Here is a 24,125-nt window from a genome sequence, read left to right on the forward strand (position 1 = left end):
GACTGGCAGACGACACACTCAGGCGTGCGTGATCTCTTTTTGTCTATGATGTTGAAATGTTCTGCAGAGCAAAGTCGAGTGTCCCGCAGCCACACTCCCTCTGATCGCGGACGTCCTGGCTCGACTGGTCAACACCGACGGAGGGTTAGCTCTCTTTCTGTACGAGAAGAGCCTCCTCGTAGGCCACGGCCAGAGGTGAGTCGTCAGTACAGCCGCACAGTACATTTTTCATGGTTAGTATTTCAAAGTCGCCTCATATGGCTTTCATCCAGCTGATGAATTTTCCATGACATTGTGTGACGCAGCAGCAGGTCATTAATAAAACAGGAAAATTGACTCGGAGACGATTTTCCTTTTCCGCTCGCAGGCGCACGCCGGCTCACGTGCTGCTCAGCTTCACCACGAAGCTGCTGGATGGTGAGTCACGGTTCCGGGCGAAGGGGAAGGGGACTGCCCTCCTCGTGCTCTGTGCGGGGCCTTCGTCTTTGTTTGCAGGCAGATGTACAACACCTGCGAGGGCCTGCGGGTGCTGCGAGCGTACGGCCTGCACAAAGCCGTCGCTGCCGCCTGGAGAAAGGTCCGATTCCGTCTCCCGTACGCTGGAAATTCATCAGGCCGCTGACTTACTGGAGTGGTCGCATTAATCATGCAGACGTGCTAAATAGTCAGCACGAATATCATATCTCGATAAATGGTGTGATCGATTGATGTGACGGCATATTATTGTTGTTGTTTTTTTGGATGTATTCCCAGACCGGTTCCTTGTCTGAAAGGATTCCGACCCCGATGGCTGGAAACAACCCTGCGACCTCTGCGCAGGAATCGCAAGAGATGTAATTAAGCACATCCATATGCGGCCTTTGCACTGCGCGGCAGCCCTTCGTCAACATTGATTGAGTCCGGGAAAATATTCCACATCAGATATGAACGGCAGAAAAATTATAACTCATGACTCACAAATTGGTTGAACAAAACATAACAATAACAGTATGTAGATACACGTGTCATGATTTCTTTTTTTAGCTTTTGAATTTCAATGATCTAATATTTAATCCATTTTAAACTTCACTACCGGCGTTGGACTTAAAGTGGGCTTTATTACCTTTTTATTGGCAGTTTGAAAAAAAAATGTCGCTCCCTAATTGGATTTGCTAGACCTAATATTGTGACCGGCGCTCTTACGTTGACATCTGAAGACAATTTTCTTGATGACTGATGCCTGCTGGGTGGCTATGAAATCATTTTATATAGCCCCTGACAGTAGAACAAGTGAACCCTGCCGGTTTTTGGCAGGTGTGCTGTTTTATTGCATTTATTAACTGGACCCGGACTCTGCTGATTTTTTTCTTTTCTTTTCTTCCCCCCCCCCCCCCCCCCCCTCCTACATTGCAGGCGAATGTGGGAGGAAACATTGCTGGACAGCCTGCTGAACTTTGCAGCCACGCCCAAAGGCGTTTTGATGCTTCAGCAGACGGGAGCCATGCAGGAGTGCGTCTCACACATGTTCTCTCGTTTTAGCAAAAAAATGCAGGTAAACGAGCACTTTTTAATATTACATCATAAGAAACAAAAAACCCAAGTATTTAAAAAAAAAAAAAAAATTGTGTCCAAAAATATTGTCGCAGCTCCCAGCCAGAGGAAATACATAATGAAACCAGTAAATGGACGTCACTTGACATAAAAACACAAAAACTGACGAAGAAAATGTATCCTCCTTGCCGTAGTTAATAATAGCACTTTGTTTTCTGGTTTCAAAGTTGTATTTAATATTTACTCTTTTTTTTTTTTGTTTGTTTGTTTTTGCACTGGTGTTCTCTTCAGTATTCAAACAGTGTGCAGTGGGCGAATGCTAGTTGCGAACACACCTTTTGCACGTAGCTCACCCCCTACCACCGCCCGCACTTAATTTCGCGCCATTGTTTGCTGACGCTTATAATTCCGCGCCTTGTCGGCTCGCTCTTTAATTAAGGAGTGCGATTATTTTTAACTAACGAAGGACTCGCACTCGAAATCCGGTGTGTAATTGGAATTTTCAAACGCTCCACTGGCACATTTTCTATCAAATGTGTGTCATTTGGCTAATTCTCACTTTCTGGTCGTTTTAGGTGAGCCGTTGTGAGAAGTTCGGCTACGGCGTCATGGTGACGCAGTTGGCGGCCACGGCGGCAGGCGCGACAGCTCTGCAGCGTTCGGGTACGATGACGCACTGCAGCCGCGAGGCGTCGAGCTTGTGGGGGGGCTTTGTTTCATCTCGTTTGATTAAAAAAAAAAAAAAAAAAGCTTGTTAAAAAAAAGTTGTTGTTGTTCCACTCCAGTCCTGTAGGAGGCAGTAATAGAAAACTAGCACACCCTGTAAATATGGTGGAAAAAAATATGCCATTTTGACCATCAACCAATCAACAATCAACCATTTTGATTCTGGTGCTGGCCTGTTCAAACTTGTGGGCCACAGGCTTTGTGCGGGCCCTGGTTCTGGAGCTTTGGTCATTGCTGGAATGCGGCAGCGAGGATGTCAGGGCGGTTCGACCCAATCCCACACCCGTGGATCCCATTGACAGGAGCTGCCTGAAGGTAGGAAACAACTTACTCAGTGACTCCCAACATCTTCGTTGCATCCAATGTCACCTAAGTGGTCCTAGAATGATTATTTATTTGCTTCAAATCATACATCTTTATTCATCTACCGATGCCAGAGATGAATAGTGACGGAATGGAATGGAATTAGAGGCAACGCGTGCTTGCTTCAAGCTGTTTGTCACTTCCAGTTGACGTTTGACTACAAAACGAAAGAGTAAAACATTGTATAGTTCCACAGCAAAAGAGGCAATTAAACCACATCATTTTGTCTAACAAATATCTGCGGTCTGTTAGCTTAATACTAACGGATAATTTTAAAAAAATGCCAGGGACAGGCTAATGTCATCAGCATAAATATTACCATGATTATAAACTTTCAAACAACTGTTACCTGAAGACAAACAAAGTATAACTGAAGATATTCGTGTTTCTGAAGTGCTTGTACAGCGAATGTTGCTCATTTAAAAAAATCTTAGCAACTATTGGTGAGAAGGACGACATGCATCAGGTTAAAACGGAACCGCGCTGTGGTCGCATTTCCTGATTCTTGTTGTACATTTGATCCAATTTTGGTGCGCTTTGTGCGCGTGTGTGTGTGTGTGTGTGTGTGTATTACTGGGTCACTTTGTGTCTTTGCAGTCCTTCCTGTCCCTGGTCAACTTGCTCTCGTCCTCGCAGTCCGCGTGGCAGCTGCTGGCTGGACAACCTTTGGCCAACAAAAGTGAATACACACTGAGGGAAGTGCCAACCTCAGTGCCCGTGAGTGGGCTCGCATACACACACACACACACAAACAAAAAAAACGGTAGTCTTCCCGCTATTCTGCCCCTTCCCGACCAAGCACACCCAACACCAGACAATATCAAGATAATTATTCTCCGAGATCGTCCACAGGTCTGATGTGTCGTGTCGATATTATCCGAGCACACCACAAACACACCAAAAGTGCCCATTTTTAAAAAAATCCTCATGTGCGGGATCTGTCGCAGATGATAAAACATCTTTTAAGATTTAAAAAGTTAATACGTGTGCACCAGGCCTTGCATTCACTCAGCACACGTGCCTGCAGTTCCCCATTCATCCGTTTGAGGGCATGTTTGCACCTATTCACAACACCCCTCCCTGGCTTTCACACACACATTGTCATGCACCATTCCCACTTTAAAAGCGGCAAGTGTGTGACGTTCCCGCCCTCCCGCTGCGCTCCGCAGGACTTGATTGACAGGCTGATTGCCGTGAATTCCGCCGCCAAGATCGGCGCCCTCTTCCACTACGAGCAGTCGCACACGTTCGGCCTGAGGTGAGAGCCGCGCCGCGTCGACGGCGGCGATACGCACAAACGAGCTCGACGTTAATTACTTATTAGATGGTGCGCTGCGTTCAGGGAGCGTTGAATTGAAGACGCACAACACACACCTCCTGTGGCAGTATTACACAATAGTGACGCTGCTCTTTGTTGTTTGACTATTCAGCTCCAAATATGGTCAGATCTGACCATATTTGTCAGTCCCCATGTGGATCTGTTACCATCATAAAGCCTTTATTAAACCATATAGGACAGTTTTAACCTTCCTATTATAGCTGCTGTATACCTAACTGAAATTCAAGGCTGGGCGATGTGGCCTTAAAAAAGGAATATTTGCTTCTTGAAAAAGCGTTTTGGTTCCTTTTTTCCCCCTTGTCGGATTTACATTATTCTAATGGAACCCATTTTTCAAGTTTTCTTTCTCACTTTTCTTTGTGTGCATTTTCCAACCCGCTTATCCTCACAAGGGTCGTGGGAGTACTAGCGCCTACCCAAGCTAACTTCAGGCTAAAGGCGAACTACACCCTGAATGGGTCGCCACCCAGTTTCAAATTCCACAGATAATCTGGAAGTATGCGTTTGTCCCTTTTGGTAAAAAGTTTGTAATTTAAATGTTCATCATTATACGAGCCATCAAGCTGCGGGTTAATTGCTAAGTTCGGCCTCCGACGGACGGGAGAATAAATCTGCCGTTATGCGTCCGATGCGCCTACTTAGCGGTGATGCGCGTTGAATGGTGAAGTTTTTACCGTCCCCCGAAGTCTCACCAGATTGGCCGACTCCCCGCCACGCCGCGCTCCGCGCACGGCGAGGCTTTATTTTGTTGGACTTTCGAGGCGTTGCTTTGCCCGTCTCCGGCTCGGCCGCTATCTTTTTAATATGCTGCTGTTGTGTTGCAACATCCCATAAAAGTAACCCTCTCGACGAAGATGAAGAGCCCAAATGTCTTCTCCGGTTGCTGCCATGGCAACCGGCATTCGCCCCGGACCCGCATCGATCGCTACGCCCTCCCCGCCGGTGATGGATTAACGTACGGCGAGTCTCGGCGCGTGCGCTAGTGCAGAACGTAAATTTTGTTCGTTTTCTTTTTTTCATTATCGCCGCGCATTTCTGCTGCACGGGAATATGAGCCGTGTTTTTTTTTTTTTTTTTTTAAAGCAAGACTAAAAGAACATTTGTCCTTAGTGCTGTATGCTCCAGAGGAGCGCAGGACAGCAGACAGAACACTTTGAGGCTGTGGAAACATTTTGAGTTTGCAATGTCAAAAACACATCACCCACGGCAACGACTTTCATGACGTCATCTCTCTTGGACTGGTTCACACAATGATTTTATTTTACGATTACTTTCAAGCACCGTCGAAGCACATCCCCTACTCCTTGTCACTGTGTCAAAATTGTTAGTGAAGTAATAAAAGACAGCCTCCAAAAAAACCACGGCAAGATATCCAGCAGACGTGCGAGCCGGGGAGGGGCGGTGGGGAGAAGCTTAGCAGACAAAGCGCTAACAGCTTGGCTTCTCGGAGCGTTGCTCTCAAACGGGGGAGCGAGGTCGGCGGGCCTGACAAGATGGCAGCCTCTCACTTGGCCGCTGCCAGAGCCACTGAGAGTGCTTGTCAGTCACAAGACTTTGCCAATTACCAACAACTTCCTGTACACTCACAAGACGCGTCATTATCTGCACAAGATACTCATATCCAATCTCAGCGTGTGTGTGGTTCTAAATGTGCCCTCGCAAAGATGATTTTCACTTTTGTGGGCCGTTGCAATCTCCAGGGGCTGGAATATAGCCCACTGGGTGCTCATGTGGCTTTTCCACGCCGCAACAACGAGGCGCTCTGAAGCCGCCGCGCAAGCAGGTCCATGCGCCGACTGTCAAGTCGGACGTTTAAACCCCGCCCCCTCGCTTTTCCGGCCTTTCAGTGTATAACGTGTGCAAACGAAAACCTGACAACGAGGCGCTCAATCGTGGCCGTACCAGTGGACTATCCAAATTGTTGCGGATAACTGATGAGGCAATCAAAAGCGCACCAGGTCCTCTGTATTGTGGGAGGGGCCAGGGTCCAAAACAATGTTTCAGCAAACCCAAAAAAAAAAAAAAATACGGAAATGCTGAATTTCACACTACAGCTCAACAACTGATTGCATCGCAGCCTTTGCAAAGTGAATTCAGCTTATTTTATCCATCCATCCATTTTCTTAGCCGCTCATCCTCACGAGGGTCGCGGGAGTGCCGGAGCTCATCCCAGCTGTCATCGGGCAGGAGGCGGGGCACACCCTGAACTGATTGCCAGCCAATCGCGGGGCACAAGCAAAATGAAAAATCATAGCTGTTTTAACTTATTTTCGCAGACGTTACAGTAATTATTAATCTCCAATCAGCTGTTTCTTCACTCAGAGATGTATTCTATCTGGTGGAGGGCCACCGATTGTAGAGATCTTCGTATCGACGGTACGATCTGTACGGATCTTTTGCAAGCTTTCGTCGGGTTTTGTACCCGAGGTTGTACGTAACACGCCGCACCACACAGTCCTCGCGGGCCAGGTGAGGGACTTTTTGCTCCCTTAGAATTTTGATGGGATCCAATGTATTTTTTTTTTTTGGTGTCGGGTTTTGTAAAGCACAAAGCCCAAAGCCCGGCCATTCTGCAGCCTGTGCAGAGTCTCGGCAGAATGCGTAAGCCGGGCGTCATTACCAGCATTTGAAAATGAACCGTGAAGGCTTCTCGCGGGGATTCCCCCACTTTTTCCCCTTTCTTAAAACTTGCGAGTGAAGCTGGCGGAGAAAATTGCCTTCACTAATCCGGTTCTCAGAGACACTCGTGACAGGGAATGTCGCTGGGAATTCTATCCTGGTCTGACACTTGAGCACACTTTGATTGAGTCCGTGGTACTTTACTACTTTACCGTTCTATTTCTCTGTGCCGCCACTTCATCTTATGTCCTTACGAGAGGTTTTATCATGACATCATAGTACAGTGGTGCCTTGAGATACAAGTTGAATTTGTTCCTTGTCGGTGTTTGTATCCCAAATCATATATTGTCATTATAATGAATGCAAATCTCGTTAATTGGTTCCAGCGTCCTCAGAAAAACCCAAATATTTGCAAGACTCTGTAGTATTAACCAAATAAAACCATTCGTAATAACACAATAAAATAGAATACAACCTGCAGTAATATGAGATGGTTTTTTTTTTATGCAGATGATAAAGAATATATGCACGTGAGCATTGATCTATCGCCTGGAAATGGACTGCAATTCTATCACAGCGTGTGGTTGCAGGTTGCTCAGCGTGCTGTGCTCCAGTCTGGACTGCTTCCTGCTGCTGGAGAGCCAATACAGCATCTGCTCCATGCTGCTGCAAAGCCAGAGGGACAACATGGCCGACGAGGACCCCGGCGAAGGGTGGGCACCCACTTTGCCTTTTTGCCTCAACCATCTATGCAGTAAAGAATCATTACTGTTTTGTAGCTGACTTGTACGTCATAGTTTTAATTACGATCACGTCAACTCGTATTTTCCAGTTGTGCTCTGAATGACGGGTATGTGTTTATCTTTTCTGTTACGTGGCAGGTTTAATTGACCCGTTTTAGAATAGTTTTTGAATACTCGACAGGCTCCTGGAACTTGCGTGGCCGCTTCAGTCGAGCCGAGTGGGCTTTGTGCGTCCGCGGCGGAGGGTCGCGGCAAAGCGCCGCAGCGCTCCGAGCCCAAATGCCAAGAGCTCAGCGGGCTCGCCGCTCACCTGCCGGAGGCTTTGTGGAACATTTGGAGGCTGCCGAGTCTGACGTTTTGATGTGCGCTCGAGGGTTGTTTTTTTTTTCCATTCACCTCGAGGGGCCTGTCCTAATGCGGTACAAAAGCTCAACATGTTGCACAAGGTACTGACTGAGTCACGGCAGCTGTTAGTCGACATGCAACCACGGAGGGTGTTCTTTGGTGGATACCTCCAAGAAAAATATTATTATTTTTTTTGTTTGCTTTCACCGAATAGAATCTTTAAATCCTCAAAGCCAATTGAACAGTTGAGAGCTCCGACCTGTAGAGTGCAAAATTCAAACTTTTACTTGGTCAGGTTTGCTGCGCGGATATAATCAATTCTGTTTCGATTTGCAACACATAAAGCGCCGATAACCCATTTCAAGGTACCCATGTGGTCTTTGAACACGGGATACTTACAGCAACTCTGGTTGGAAGTCATTCAGATCCAATAGATTTCCTGCTTCGTTGGTTGCGCTTATCGCGAAGGTCGATCTGTCGAGGATTGTGACGTGTCTGCTGTCCCGTCCTTATATTCAACCAAAGGTCATACATTGTCTGTGATCTTTCAACCTACATAGCATTCAAAATCTCTTGGGTTTGTTGGTGCTGCTGGAGACCCCCTGCCCCCTCACTCCCCCCCTTTTTTAAACGTAAGCAGCGCCCAGCGGGAGAAATCGTTCCCCCGCCTTGTCACGGCTAAAGCTGAATAAAGCGGAGTGGAAATGTTCCAAGCCCATCTGTCACGCTAATGACGGCTGCCTTAGCTGTAAATGGCCTGGAAACGCCAGCTCATGTCTGTGCGTCGGACGACATGACGGCTCCTTCGTTCGTCTGCCTTTTTTTTTTTTTTTTCTCCCTCTGTCATCACCGCCATCATGGCTGACCGATGTCGTCATCTTTTTTTCCCATGTCCGAACCCGATTCTGGCCGCCACAAACGCATCTTGCGAGGCACGTTTCATTTCAATTCGCGGAGTTCTTTGAGCCGCTCTGAATCGTCGCTCATGGCCAGCGTGAGCAGACCTTTGCAAGGAACGCGGCGTCTCCTACTTACTGCCAATTTTCACGTCCAAATTGCTTCAGAGACCGGAACTAAGGCAGTTAGCGTTCAGCATTTAAAGGCAGTCATATTGGAAAATTCACAGAACCGATGAGACGTTAACGCCGAGCTTTCCTCACGCCGCGATAATCTACTGTGGCGGCTCTCGTTTATGGTTTGCAGTCTATGTAGAAAATTTGTAATTGGACTTTTCACAGGCAACCTTTTCTGCTGTTAAAAACTGAGAATGGCTCATAAAGCTCCTGAGAATTTTAAAGTACTCCTCAAGTCCTATTACCGCCGAGTAGTACAAAAATGTGAGATTAGACCAAGATGGACGAAATGCAGGACCGGGTCAAGACCCAGAAGACGGAAACACTCCCCCGAGTCAGAACAAAAAGCTTTTGGAAGTTGAGTCCGATTCAAGAACTAGACCCTGGGAATGTTAAGACCAAATCAAGACCAAGACTGAGGAAATGTGAATTCGAATCAGGACAGACTGTTCGGTAGTTGAGAAAACCGAGACGAAGAACATGTGAGACTACGAAATGTAAGTAGGAGTCCAGACCCTCACCGAAGAAATATGAAACAAAGTCAAGACCAAGAAAGAGCAAATGTGAAACAGAGTCATGAGCAAGATGAAAGAAATCTGAGACCGATGAAAACAAAAGACTGAGAAAATGTAAAAACAGGTCCAGCCCAAGACTGAGAAATGGATTCTGTTTACAAACATGATGAAAAGGTTTATCGATCTCCTAACATCGAGCGTTGTGATCGTCGTGTCTTCTCAGGAACTTCATCATAGACAACGTGTCGGTGGAGAGGAACCACGCGCTGGTCCGCGTTGGCGTCGTCGGAGGCCCCTCCGAGAGAAGACTCCCCCCGCGAGCCTTGCAGGAGGTCAGCGTCAACGCCCCAAACACAAACCGACTCAATCGTATCGGGTATCGATGCCCTTTTTATTACAGACGTCGCTTCAGCGCCTTTGAAGCCGGCAGCGTCGCAGGATTGGGAATTGGTTATCAATTATTCAGGTGTCGTTTCAGCGAACACAAAACAGGGTTTCGGTTTTAAGAGGAGGTCACAGAGAGGATGTGACACATTTCCAACAGGAAGGAGGGCGTGCAGAGCTCTGCTCTCAAGAACATTTGCTTCAAAATTTCACGGCTCTCCCGTTTATGCCTTTTGGGTGTGAAGTTTTGAGGGGGGTGGAAAAAAAACCCAGATTACGACAAACGCAATAAACGTCTGACTGAATATAAAAAAAAAGAGAGAAAAAGGGAAAGAACGAGATGCAAAGTGTGGAGCGACTCCGCTTTGATCAACCTCCATCACGCTGAATGCTAAACAATCACTCGCTTATTGGTGAGCTTACCCGTAAATCACTTTGCGTAGAATTCAAAATTAAAAGCCAAGGCGGGGGAAACGTGAGGCTGAGTGAAAATCAAGACCGAGGAGACGTGAGACCGGTGGAAGAACAAGACCACGGAAATAAGACGCAGACCGACGTCAGATTTTGTTGCAGAAAGTGAAACAAACAAATGACAAATCACCAACTAACCGGCTCTTTTATAACCTCAATCGTTGTTAGGTACTGATCCGGTTTCCCCGTCTCCCACGCAGGGAGAAGATCCTTATCCGTGGCCCATGTTTTCATCCTTCCCTCCCCCCACCTGCTACACTTTGGACCCAGCCAGACCCCAACAGAACCCGCTGGGTGAGATTCTCTCCATGTTATTTGTGCCGGGACACGAACCGGGGGTGTCACCTGCCCTCGTTGCACAGAACCTGAGCTGACGGACTTCCTGACGTCGCCTCGATCTGCAAAGACGGGAGAGAGCTGGATGGAAACGTGCCGCCGCCTTTACCGCCAAGCTGTGACTGCCGGGCACCACAGCTTGAGCACCACAGGTAGGACGATGACCACTTTGGGGTAATCCAAAGCACTTGGGGGGGGGGGGGGAATACTGTTAAAAACATCGGCAAATTTAAACCTTTATGATCGATAAGTGTATAAAATGAACCTTCAAATTCACGAATAATCAAGCCACTCTCGCAAATCCCAAATCCAGGGAACGTGTCCGCTTAAGGTGCTCTTGCGCGTATCCCTCGCGGCTGATAACGAGGCGCTCTAAAGGAGCCACACCAGCTGACAATCTAAAAAAAAAAAAAAAAGATGTATTTTCACAAGTGCGCTGCAAATTATAATTGTGCCTGATGATGAAAACCAACACGCTCGAGTTTTTATGTAGCGCGAGAGGGGCGACTTGTATCAGGTTCCAAGTGCACTACTAGGCCCCGGGTTTTAGAAGCCCCCCCCCCCCCCACGGGAAAAAAAAAAAAAAAATCAAGATGAAATGAATTCCACAATTAATTGCTACATAGTTCTCAGTCGTTGCACCTTTTTAGCAATGACTGCATCTTCAAACGTGTATCTTGTACCTAGAAACAAATGCAACTGTTGACCCAGTCGCTCGAAGACGAAATCCACGATTTTCTTTTGCTCCGACCTTGAACGTTGAGTCTCGATCGTTTGAAGATGATGGATTGAGATTTGCCATCACAGATCATGCAAGTATGTCTCTTTTTGCACGGCTGACTATAAATCATCGCGGCGTCCGAGTCCATTCGAAATCAATTAGGGGGTTCTGCCTGTGACACGGAACAACGAGTCCATTGTTTGAAGACGACCGCAGATGATGATGACGGAGCAGCCCGACTTTGAGCATCAATACAGGGATTTTATTCAAAGTCAGTCATATTTTGTTCCCCTTGACGCTTGAACGAGATTCCTCGAAATATCGGTTCCGCACGTGGACTCGTGTAGCATCTGAGGTTAGATGCCACGATTCCAAATCAGTCGTTTCTCACGAGGGGCCGGCGTGGCGCTGTTGAAAAATCAATAGAAAAATGATTCCACGCGCGCACAAACGCGAGCCGCTTTTAAGAAGTCATTTTGAAATGTCACGCTCGCTCCTGACAATCGCGGCCGTGACTCCGGAGGGACGAAAAAAAACCGACGCGACGACTGCGGGCGCTTCGCCGCCCTCACGGCGACTCATCCTTCGTTTTTACGGCGACCGTTAAAAGCGGGATGCGGCGCCATGGCGATTTATAATCCTCCCCCAGCTTTTATTTGGGCCGTTGTTAAGTGCTGCCTGGCACACAACACTTCATCGAGGGGGGGGGAGGGGGGGATTTTAGAGCTTACCTCTAATGACGAATCAATTAGGAATTTTCCCCGCCACCACGTCGTCATTAGCACTTCTTTTTACGCAGGAAGTAGTAACACGTTTGAGGGACGCAATTCAGGTTTACATCTCACTACAGTGATGAAATAAAATAAATAACATGAAATAACAAGCAGTGATTTTTAGTAGAGGTCGGAATTGTCCTTCTGAAAACTATTTTGTGTGTTTGACGGGTCAATATAATATAAGACGTGAATAAAGTCTCTTTAACAAATTTATTAGAAAAGCAATTGAATAGACTGAACGGTGGAATTGACAACAAAACCGAAAAGTAGGCGAAGGTTTTTTCTTATATATATTTTTTGGCCTTATTTCATGCACCTTGGTGGAAGATTTCACCATGACAACAGCACTTGTAAACCTTCCGAGCGAGTAACCAAACGGAGCATATTTTAAAAGATAAAAGATGCTGCAGTGTTTATTTTCAAGAGGGGCGATAATGTGGATTACATCCCAGCTGTTTGGTATCCTTTTATGTTCTTGTCTCATCGGCGCGTGTGTGCGTTTGTTTTGCTGCGCAGCGTTGGCTGACCTTCTGGAGAAGGTTGTGTTCCATCTGTCCAAATGCTCCACGGCGCGCTTCTTCACCCCGCCCGACGACAACAAAGGTCAGCGAGCGCGGCCGCTCCTTCCTCTTCGTCTCCGTGACCAGTCATACGTGAGAAAGAAAGGTGGCTAAAGGGCGGCGAGGCGAGGCGCTCTTTTTCCTCTGCGGACACCTGCGCGCTTTCGCCCGCGAGAGCAAAGGGGATTGCGTAGATGAGAGGCGGAGCGTTGAGCCGGACCGGAAGGTGAAAGAAAACCACGCCAGCGGAAAGTCGTTTGTGTGCGCGAAACGCCGCCAAAAACATTTGCAACATTGCACAACGCCGACATTTTAAATACAAACGGACAAGATTAATTTTGATAGAAGTCAAAATGAATGTACATGTAAAAGTGCACTCAATGTATACCTGGAATCGGGACAATTGTAATACAAAACTCGAAATTTTCAAAAGAAAAAATAAATCTTATCAAAGGCAAAAATATTATTATTGACGTAAAAACAAATTCAATCAAAACCGTATTTCCCAAAACTAGAACCAAATTCCTCAAAAGCTAAACCAAATATCAAAAAACAAGCCATGAGGAAAAAAATAGATGAGTAAAAATTAAACTCAAACATTTTTTAAATATACTAATATGAATATATTATCGAGCTAATCCATTAAAAGCTTCACAAATTCATTAAAATTAAAAACATACTCTTCAAAAACAGAAACAAAATGTTAAAACGTAAAAGCAAATCCAGCAAAAGGTAAAAACAAATTTGACTGACTGTTGTCACATGTGCCCTCCGATTGGCTGTCGACCAGTTCGGGGTTGCGCCCCCGCCTCCTGCCCAATGACAGCAGGGATTGGCTCCATAATATATGACACCCTATAGGGTCTGTCTACATATGTTGCTGCACCATTTGTGCTCCGCAAAACTCTTGAGGACAAGCGGCTCAGAAAATGGATGGATGGATGGATGGATGATTGGCGGTTAAACAACCCACTACACTTGTGACGATGACAATGATGATCAAATAATGAGCATTATTATTATTTCAGATTGCATTTAATATTTAAAACAATGGCGTCCATTTGACCGGCGTCACAGGAAATGATAAACGAGCGTCCGCCATTGCGCGACCTATCGGAATATCGACACCTTCGCTAATTGATGAAGTCGTCCACCGCCCATCGCATTACCAAACAACTCCTCCTCCTTTTTCTGTGAACTTTCCTTCTCACGAACATTAACAGTGAGATATTTTCATATATTGTGTAGAGACAAAACATTTTTGTGATAAATGGTTTTAATCCTCCCACTCGAGTGGTCGTTTCACGTTAGAAACTAGGCAAAAGTGGAGCTGAATTAATATGAAATGTTTCTCTTTTGGGATATTAATTCGGAAGCACGTTTTTTTTGTCCTTCCTTGTCCAGTTGAAGAGAGTTTAAAAGTTTTGAAAATTGAACATTTCAATGGTCCTCTTCTTCTTTTTGCTGTTAATTCCGCCGCATCTCTTCAAATTGACCTCAGTGCCGCCGGGCATGTTGAGCAACACTAAATGTAGACGGTAAAAAAGCCATAATAAAGTGTTGCTTCAAAAATAAATATAGCTGGGGTGGGAACGATGAACTGCGATCTAACAAGGCTCCAGTGGAATTACAGACGTACTGACATGCATGAAGGCGAAGGAGACGTCACAACTTCCCAGCAGTAACACTGGTCGTTCTTTGCAGAGGATAACCAATATATGACACCCGATAGGAACTGTCTACATATGCTGCTGCACCATTTGTGCTCAAATATCCTTTGCCTGAATGGTTCGAACGCTGCCACGTAGATGCGAGTCATTAGCTCGTGCCGCCGGCATTTTTTTGCCGCTGTTAGCTGTAACATTGTGACTGTTTTGAAAAGATGTTTTTTTTTTTTTTTTTTTTTTTTTTTTTACAGTTAAACTTTAACTGAGCACGGCCTCCTTCTATGCGACATGTTAAAATCTCAGGTTTGCGGTCGGAATGATGTCCCGAAAAACTTGTAAGTCGAGTCACTTGTACCTCCAGGCATCGCTTTTATACGCTTTTGGACACGTACATTTACAGGCCTAAATTCTTCTAATCAATCCCTGCAAATAACAGCTTAGGAGATCAGCGAGCGAATGGGCTGTGTGTATGTGTGTGCGCGCGCGTCTTGGCCGCAAGCCCGGCGGGCGCCTCAGCCCTACTCGAGCGCTCTCATTGTGTGCTGAGAGCAGACTCGTTTGGCAAGCATTAACCTCTGTCACGAGGCGGAAGATTCTCTTTGAAAAGGGCCCGCAGACGAGAGCGCCTCCTCAGATCGGGAAATCAAGGGCGTTTCAGTGCTCGGTTGCCATACCTCGGTCCGCACTACTACTCCGGCTACTAGAGACATTGGAAAATTGCACTAGTGAGCATCTGACGTGAAATTGCACTATTTACACGTCAACTAACGCACTGTTTGTGTTTGCATGAAAAATTGTGGTGGTAGTAGCTGTAATAGGAGTACTAGTAGGAATACTAGCAGCACTGCGTATTCTTAGTAGTAGTAGTAGTGCTGGTAGTAGTTCTACTCGCTTGGGTAATGGGAATATTAGCAGGAATAGTTGCAATAGTAGGGGCAGTAGTAGTAGTAATTGTAGTGGTAGTAGTACAGTTAGCAGTACTTAGTATTGTTGAGTGTATCTCGATGTGCTGTGTTGGTTTGTTCCGGATACCGAGTGAACGATGATGTTGGAAATATTCCCTCTGCTCTGAAGCACAAGCGTAATAACAACAATCACAATAAAAAAAAAAAAAAGAAAGTGATATTTCCCCCGCAGGCAGCAACATTTTTCAGCATGAAATGTCAACCCCCGCGCCTTTATCATGTTGCTCGCGCACAATTACATCTGTAACGCCGAAAGGAGCTCGCCGTGCACTTGATGTCTTTTTACGGCCACCGCCAGTCAGCGTCGCTAACGTCTCCGTTTATTGGCCGCCCACCAAAAGGACGGACGACGAAACGTTATTTACGCCGTTCGGCCTCCAAAGCGGCAAGCGCTGATCGTTGCTCGTGTGTTTTTCCCTTTTAATTGTCGGATAGAACCGGAGACGGACGTGGACTGCGTGGCGTTGACGCCTGTGGAAATTCTCGGCATGGACGTCTGTCTGAGGTTTGCGTGCATTTAATTTTTGTTTTACCCAAAAACACCTTTTTTGATAAGACTTTTTAAAAATGTATTATGAATTGTGTGTGCTGTATTAGAGCAAAGGTCCACAGGTTAAAGTGGTTTCAATAAATATCTTGTCCATATGCTTGGAATTGAGCACTCGAGCAAAAATGCACAAATTCCAAAATGTTATGTTGAGATCTCTGCAGGAGGCGCCATCGCGCACTACAGACATACAGAACACATGCACGAGCAACAGCATGGTTGACTTTTAGACCACTTTTTTTATTTTTTTTTTGGTGTGTGTTTTTCAGTCCTGCTGTTTTTCCATGATGGCGCGGGGGGGGGGGGGCAACTTAAATGTCAGTGTCGTTTTCTGTTAACGATGTTTTAGTAACGAGGGAAATATTACAGTGAAACTCAATTTACGGAGTGGGATATGAGATTACAAACCCACCCAGGATAGGTGAAAATGTTATTATATACGCTGTATTGTGTTTTGGAGTGAAGTTATACACCGTAATTTCCGGCCTACAGAGCGCACTTGATTATAAGCCTCACACAGTACATTTGGAAAGGAAATACCATTTGGTACATACATAAGCCGCACCTGCGGAAAAGCCGCAAGTGCCCACACGAGATATTTACAAAGACGGTACACAGTTTTCAAAGTTTTAATACCTTAGTTTAGCTTAGCTTATCTTGACACAGCAACAACACAATAGCACGCACAGGGCTGTTAAGAAAAAAAAAAAAAAAAAAAATCATACTGGTAAAAAAACAAACAAACAAACAAAAAAAAAAAAAAAAACCAGCCGCAGCAACTACACAATAGCAACACGGTAGCACATCACTGTTAGGGCGGGCCGGTTAAAAAAAACATGCAAACATACCTAAATCACTGAGACACGGCAGTAACACAGAAGCAACACGCTAGCACTGCGCTAACGCTAGCGGAGCGCTAACAGGGTAGGACTGGTAAAAGCCACTTCCTCGGCACATATATTCCACCAACCTTTTCCGCTCGAGTGCCCCGTTAGGAAAAAAAAATGCACAACTTAGCTGCATCACTGCACAAGCCGCAGGGTTGAAATCGTGTGAAAAAGTTGCGGCTTATAGCCCGGAAATTGCTGTATTATGTATTCCCCCCCGTCCAGATACGGCATCTCCCGCAAACTCCTCCGCCAAGACGATCCGGCTAGCCACCTGACGCTCCTCATGAAGCACGTCAAGAATTTCCTGTCCCGGCGGCGGATTCCAATGTCCTCGCCACTCCGTATCCTTCAACAAAACATTTTTATGCTTTCGACAAAATACATCAACGTTGTCAAAAAAGACTTCAATTGCTTTATCATTGCTATAAATACCATAAACTAACTAGTATGTTATTCAGTTTTAAATTAGCACAAGTGTTTGGGTTTCAAATTCAGGTCTGTAGGCTTTTTTTTTTTTTTTAGTGTTTCAAAGCAGGTTTTCATGTCAAGGATGGCGTTCAAGATCGGGTTTTGGTTTCCATCAAGGCTGGGTTAGTTTGAACGTAGGCTTTGTTGTAGGAATGGGCGGCTTCTGATTACAGTTGTCGGTCATTATCTGTCATTGTGTTAATTGAAATTTTATGGCTCGGATATCGTGGTGGAGTATCGAGTGCTGGAGGGAGTATTCTCACTTATATCGCCCAAAAAAACAAACAAACAAACAAACAAAAAAAAAAAGCAGTGTCGCACATCCTTAGTTTGTGGTGAGAAGCCAAAGGAAGGAGGCCATCGTCAAATTTGCGTTCGAGATGGGAAATGTTTCTTTCAGCGGGGGCCGCGCATCATTTCCAATTCTGTGGCAGCCTGACAGCGCATTGCAGATTGATGAGGCACTAAGTCGCAGTCAAAGTGCTGTTTAGCTGTTTGTTGTTTGCCGCTCAGCCGCCGGCGTCCTAGCCAAACAAATCGCCGCTTTTGTCCTCTTTATTGTAATATTTCGCTGTCAAAAAAAAAAAAAAGAGATCAGAATGGAAAAACAGCCCCGAGATTCCACGATTGACTTTCACGCGGGCTCCGACTCAAGTCAAGCCTCCCGGTGGACGTCTCAATCCGACAGTGGGGTTCAAATCGCGGTTTCGTGCCGGTTTTTCAAAGCAGGCTTCGGGTTTTGCTTTCTAATTTGGGTTACTGAGTCCAATTGGGTTTTGGTTCGGGTTCAAAAGGAGCGCTTCAAACTTAGATGAGTACTTTAAATTGAGCTCAGGGTTTCAAAACAAGGGTTTGGCTTTCATAAGAACCACATTTCCTTATCTCACAGGTAAGCAGACGAAATTGTGCCCGTTGAAACGAGAGCATTTCATTATTATTTCATACACCACCTGCATTTATCTGACAATCATCGGTTGCAATAATAATGAATAAAAAATAATCCTTGAGTCAAGACGTCAGTCATCATCAGTCAGGACGAATATCCCGGCTACGATTGGTTGGCGTCGACGGTCTTCCTCATGATGTCGGGAGACTGGCGGCGGTCTTTGAGGGTGTTGCGCAATCTCTCCTCGCTGCTCACTTCTGCCCTCGTGTGGCCGGCCAGCATATATGCCTCCGTAAGTACCGCATTTGCGTAGCTTTGCGACACAATTTTAAGTTCTTTAAAATTACCGATGCATACTTTTGAAAATCTTAGCTCCTGTTCTTGGTCGCTTGCTGTCAAGAAATAGGATAATATCGTTTGACAATTTTCGCTTGCACTTGTCCAAATAAGAGGCACAGCGTGCTCGCTTCAAGCTGTTTGTCACTCCCGGTTGAGGCTTACTGTGAAATTGAACCCTCAAACAAAAGACAACTTCACATTGTTTGCGTCAATGTTCAAGCAAACAAAATCGTTTGGTCTCAGTGTGTCAGTCTGCTAGCCTAATCTGAACAAATAGCGCAAAATAGCATAGTGGGCTGAATTTGCATTGATGTTAGACAAATTATAAACTGTACAACTAATAGGCTCACATCTCCTGCTGTTTGTATGCATTAATAACTCATTAAAACTGCGGAAAAAAGCTTGGCGACAAATCTATGAACACTCTGGAACGCTCAAATTTCAGAAATTTTACAAGACTTTCAGTCATTTTACGGTCGGCATGGAGCACTTTGTCACCTCAAGGTGGAGATTTTTTTTTTTTTTTTTTGACGAAACGTAGTGAAAGTAGTTCAGTAAATTGAAAAAAATAGTTATTAAAACTCAATCATTTTAATGCTCAAGTGTATGCAGATTATTTTCTACCTATTATTTTTTTGTTGTCGTGTTTTTATCTGTATCCCTTTGGAGTTTATCAATAACAAAGATTCTAGAGAAATGTACTACTTCGTGAATGGAACTTTCGACACGGCGCCCGCAGGCGGACCTTCCGGCGCGGGTGGACGAGTCGGGAATGTCGCCGCTGTACTGGAGCTCGGCCCACCACGTGGAGATGCTGCTGAAGGCCGAACTCCAACTGGTGCACGCCGCCTTCCGGATGTCCGGTTTCACTCCGTCGCAGGTGAGCCGCTTTACGTGTCCTCGTCCTCCACGGTCTCCTCGCTCGACAGCTTGCGCCTCCGACTCCAAAGCGGGCGACTTAACATTCAGCTCGTCCGCCTGCTCTCCGAGCGCCCGGGGCTCTTTCAAGTCTCCGGCGCTTTTCAAACACTCCCACGCACCTGAGGCCTGCCCTGCCCGCCCGCCCGCCCGCCTTCGTGCGTGCGCGCTTGCAAAAGAGATTTGTAACAGTTAAGACACGTACAAGGTTGGCGTTAGGTGAGCGCCAAACCCCCGTGAAGCTTAAAACCGGGGTTTCGAGCCCGATATAGATTTCCCATACAAGTGAGCATCCGGTACGTGAAAGGGAAATTTTAGCTCCGGGACCGACAAATACCCTGCGCTAAAAGTTTTTCAAGCTGGAAATGCGGCTTTGGCTCGCCTCCCGCCTTCCTCCGCCTTGTCTCGATTGAGTGGACGCGCTGCTTTGCCAATGCAAATAAACAGCAGCACGCGGCCATTCGTCTCCACGTCCCATAATCCCTCCTCAATATTCAACACCGCCACCGGCCGCCAGACTTCCTTCCTTCCTTTCAAATCAACTCTCGAGTCAGCGCAACCCTAAATTACACTCCAGACGTGCTCGTGTGCGCGAGAGATGTTTTTACTTGTGTACACTTTGCTCAATGTCAAGTAGTTAATGTGCGTCTGATGCAAATTCACCACGGCTAATTAGCAGGCAACAAAAGCGAGTACAGCCCTTCGTGAAACTATCCACATTTTCTCTTGAACGATGGACCACGACGTAACGGCACTTCACGGGAGGGGAAAACGGTGGCGTGATCTTGAAATCTCACCCGCAGATGTGCGTCCACTGGCTGACTCAGTGCTTCTGGAACTTTCTGGACTGGCCCGAGATCTGCCACTACGTGTGCCTCTGCGCGCTGATGGGAGCCGACTACCAGGTGTACGCGTGCCTGGCCGTCCTCAAGCATCTGCAGCCGCAACTGCTGCAGCAAACGCAAGCCCACCAGATGCAGGTTTTCCTCAAGGTGAGCTGCCAGGAAAAAAAAAAAAAAAAAAACGGGGCCAGGGTTAGTTGTTTTATTTTTTGAGAGGTTCGAGAACCTTAATGCCACACGTGTGCTCACGGATTGCACCGTTTGTCTCTGTCCTAACACTAAACAACAGATATTGGAACTGTTGAGTAACACGCTAATATAATACTAGTCAAAAGAACTGCAGCTTACTGAAGCAATCATCTCCATGTTTCCGTTATGCTGCCCCCAGGTGGCCAAGGTGCGCACACCAGAAGGAGCAGCATGATGTCCATTGAATTGAATCCCAAAACTTCATTCTTTGCATTTTGTCATTAAAGTTTTACAAGACTGTAACGGAATATTGGCGTTTCCATTCATTTCATTAGGGAAAGACGATTTGAGGCTCAACGCTGTGACCGGAGTTCGCTCGACTCGCCGGATTTTTGCCACAGTGACGCGGGACTTGCTTGAAACTTGACGGCTAAGACTTGAGACTCGCTTCTGATTTTGACTTGTGGCTCCCGTCCTGGTGAACGCATCTCATTAAGCGCTTTGGGTTTTTTGGCGCCGTCTCCGTCTTATGTTAATGTTCCCGTCATCCGCCGCCCACTTCCTGTGAATAAAAGAGCAGTTAGCGAGGCTTTATCGCAGGACCCTCGCCTAATGAGCGCCAGCATCAGATATGGCTGCCAGAGAGAGAATAACTGCGTGTGTGTGTGTTACAGTTTCACGCAGTCCTTATCCTGAATCGAACCATTAAGTTTTAGATATTTCGATTTTGTCCCTGCCAGCCTCGGCGTTTATGTCTGTGGGAACAATGTGAAGGGCGGCTTTTTTCCACACCCCCACCCGCCCGCGCGAGCCCGTCTCACGAGGAGGAATATCTATATTTCATCCAAATTAAAAATTTAAAAGGGAGACGACGTCTCGGAGTTGTTCTAAGTCTGTCGGGAGCGCTCCGCTGGTCGCTAGCGGCTGCGGGACGTACACGCACGTCTGTGGGGTGTACGTGATCCGCTTTGGCAAGCGTGCACACAACTGTGGGACGCTCGCGAGCTGTACGTGCGCTACCGTGGGAGCTCCGATGTGGCAAATGCATGCGATGCGGCGGGGACGACTCGCACGTCGCCGTGGGAAGCGCGCGCGGCGCTGCGGGACGTACACATTATGCGCAGCTCTCGGGGGGGGGGGTTACGTGCCATGCTGAGGGAGGTGCAATGGTGCCGTGGGATTGACTCAAACTAAACACAAAAGGAGGCGTCATTCTCACCTCTTGTACTTGAAAAAAAAAAAACGGTTCGTTTAGCCTTTCAGTGTGATAGATTAAGTTGCATCTGTGAATAGAACCAGTGCAGCAACTCATGTAGACTGACAATAGAGCAGTACTGCTAGCCTTGCGTTCTTTACCTTCTGCATAGAATGAATATTAGTGCCGTACAGATGAGCTGAGAGAGCAGTTGATGAACAGCATATGTCCGTCTATCTTATACTGCTTCCCACACCGGGAGGAGTAGCACAATGGCCATTAAAGAGATTCGTTGTGCCAAAAAATGTTTTAATTATGTTTAATAATGAGTTTTTTTTCTAAAGTACAACAGCTCAAACTTCTTATTATGCTTTCACTTTGACTGCATTGGGAAAAATGTATGTTACAGTGGCCATATAAAGTCTACACACCCCTTTTTGCCACATTATATTCCAACCGGGACGAGATAGTCAAGTTTATTTTGTCGTCGTAGGAGGAACCCATCCGGGGCTTCAGGTTCTGCGACTACATGGACTTCATGGAGCTCCTGGAAAGACGCTACCGGGACCTCGTGCTGGGAGACGTGGAAAACATCCGCAACCCAGACCAGTAAACGCGCAGAGGAGAAGGCTCACCAAGTCGGCAGCGTACGAGAGAGCCGCCGGGCCAATCTTTGGAGGTACAATAGCGCCCCGTGAGTTGGTGGTTCGGCGCCTTGCTCGAGGGAAGGAAGCCCGTCGGGATTACTCCTGGGCCTGCCCTTCGGTACCTGAACCAAGTCACTCAACTACCTGAAGACATTCAGCGACCTCCAATCACGTTCAGCCCGCTTGAGCTCTTGAGCCGCGCCGACGGCGGCGGCGGCTGTCGGTGTCGGATTTCCTTAAACCACATCGACGCTGTCGGGCAGAATCCTCGCATCTTCAACTTTCGGTGGGGGAAAAAAAAAAAAAAAAACCCAGCATCTCGCTCGATTTACAAAACATGTATCACGAGTGAGGAGGGAAGAGGCGGATTTCTGCTCAGACGGTTGAGCGTTCACGAGCCCTCTTCAATATTTTTAATTGGTCGATGCGTCAAAATAGCGGAAGACACGGCGACAAAACCGACAGTATCTTGTTTGGGGAAAAAGAATTTGGGGCCGCGGGGTTTTCCGCCCGACCTTTGGGGGTGTCACCCCAATGACAACCGACCCGCAAAAGACTACCAAGCGTCCTTGAACCTTTTGATGGAAGCGCATCGTCACCGAGCGACTTCTTTGCGGCGGTGGCGCATTCATGCCAGCCCACGTAGGACGTGGAGGAGGCCCGTCATGAAAGATGCATGAGGACGCTTGCGTCACGCCGGTAAAGCCTCATCGGTAACCACGACGGCCCCTTCGACCAGATGATGTCTGCCGCGGCCAAAACAGCCGGGCCGGAATCCCAATTGAGCGGCAGAACCGAACATGAGGACTTCCCAACGAGCGGTGTGCTTATTATCATTTTTGGTGCGATGATGTTGTTATTATGTGCAAATTTCACAAATGTTACACTTTTTTTTTTTTTTTTCCTCGAGAGGACCAAAAGCGAGAACGCGGCACCTCGTTGGATCGGCCGTGCTAGCGACTAATCGTAGCCAGACGGGAAGAAGTGCTGGCAATAACGTCGTGATGGTGTGTAAACGCTGTAGAAATATCGACAAAGTGAGATGACGTCACATTTGATGATGACAATACTGAAAGATACGCTTGCGAAATTGCAGTTCAAATGCGTACGTGCTTCACACTTCCGAAATACAGTTGGGCCTTGAGATAAAAAACAAACCCCCCCCCCAAAAAAAAATACAATTTCGAACAAGGGAAATAGAACTCTCTAATTATGTACACATTATAAAACTTTGTAACAGGAAAATGAAATAGAATGGAAAAAAACAAAAAATCACGAGAAAATCATTGCGTCTGCTCCTGCTATTTCTTAGCGTGTCAGCGGCGTCGTTTGTTAGCATCGAGCTAAAAGGCTGCAAGTTGAGTCGCTCCTATCTCAAGGCAACACTTGCTGTACTGTACTCTATTTATCCATCCATTTTCTGAGTCGCTTATCCTTACAAGGGTCGTGGGGAGCGCAGGAGCCCATCCCAGCTGTCGACAGGCAGGAAGCGGGGTACACCGTGAGCTGGTCGCTAGCCAATCGCGGGGCACAAACAGCTGCACTCACAATCACACCAAGGGGCAATTTAAAGTGTTCAATTAATGTTGCATGTTTTTTGGGGAAACCGGAGTGCCCGGAGAAAAGCCACGCGGGCACGGGGAGAACATGCAAACTCCACACAGGGAGGGCCGGGGTTAAAAAAATTAAAAATAGAACCAACAACCTGAAACTCAGCATGCAAATGTCAGACGTGCGTGCAAAATCAATCATTTTGCAAGCGCGTCGTCAGCCTGACTGGAAGGTGGCCGCTAATGGCTTGACAAGTGAGCAAAAAAAAAAAAAAAAAAAAAAAAAAAGAATAAAACATACTTTTTATGCTTTTTTTTTTCTTTTCTTCGCAGCTGCTGTGAACAAGACGCCGCGCTTTATATTAACGCTAATGTATGCAAGCTGGGAGCCTCTCCAAGAAAAACAAAACAATCTTTTTTTTTTTTTTTTGCACAGAAATGACAAAAACTGCCACAGTGACAAAAAGTCTCGCATAAAAGGAGTCAGGACAATACTCGGCGGGGGAGAAAAAAAAAAAAAC

The 24,125-nt window shown here is 46.5% G+C and overlaps 1 protein-coding gene across 1 annotated transcript in view; it reads left to right on the forward strand.

Annotated features, from left to right (window-relative positions):
- tbc1d32 (TBC1 domain family, member 32) overlaps nt 1-23,890 on the forward strand; it is a 31,655-nt gene extending 7,765 nt beyond the window's left edge. Inside the window, 21 exon segments of the mRNA XM_061813191.1 lie at nt 68-195; nt 368-422; nt 425-577; nt 754-833; nt 1,393-1,531; nt 2,106-2,193; nt 2,453-2,571; nt 3,217-3,336; nt 3,789-3,877; nt 7,168-7,290; nt 9,477-9,585; nt 10,309-10,402; nt 10,471-10,596; nt 11,132-11,260; nt 12,458-12,544; nt 15,569-15,638; nt 16,793-16,911; nt 18,059-18,216; nt 19,003-19,143; nt 19,985-20,173; nt 21,901-23,890. Of these exon segments, the coding sequence (XP_061669175.1) occupies nt 68-195; nt 368-422; nt 425-577; nt 754-833; nt 1,393-1,531; nt 2,106-2,193; nt 2,453-2,571; nt 3,217-3,336; nt 3,789-3,877; nt 7,168-7,290; nt 9,477-9,585; nt 10,309-10,402; nt 10,471-10,596; nt 11,132-11,260; nt 12,458-12,544; nt 15,569-15,638; nt 16,793-16,911; nt 18,059-18,216; nt 19,003-19,143; nt 19,985-20,173; nt 21,901-22,020 (2,436 nt within the window). The 3' untranslated portion in view covers nt 22,021-23,890.
- The last annotated feature ends 235 nt before the right edge of the window (nt 23,891-24,125 follow it).

Source organism: Syngnathoides biaculeatus, chromosome 23 (assembly GCF_019802595.1).
Source record: "Syngnathoides biaculeatus isolate LvHL_M chromosome 23, ASM1980259v1, whole genome shotgun sequence".
Classification (NCBI taxonomy): Eukaryota; Metazoa; Chordata; class Actinopteri; order Syngnathiformes; family Syngnathidae; genus Syngnathoides; species Syngnathoides biaculeatus.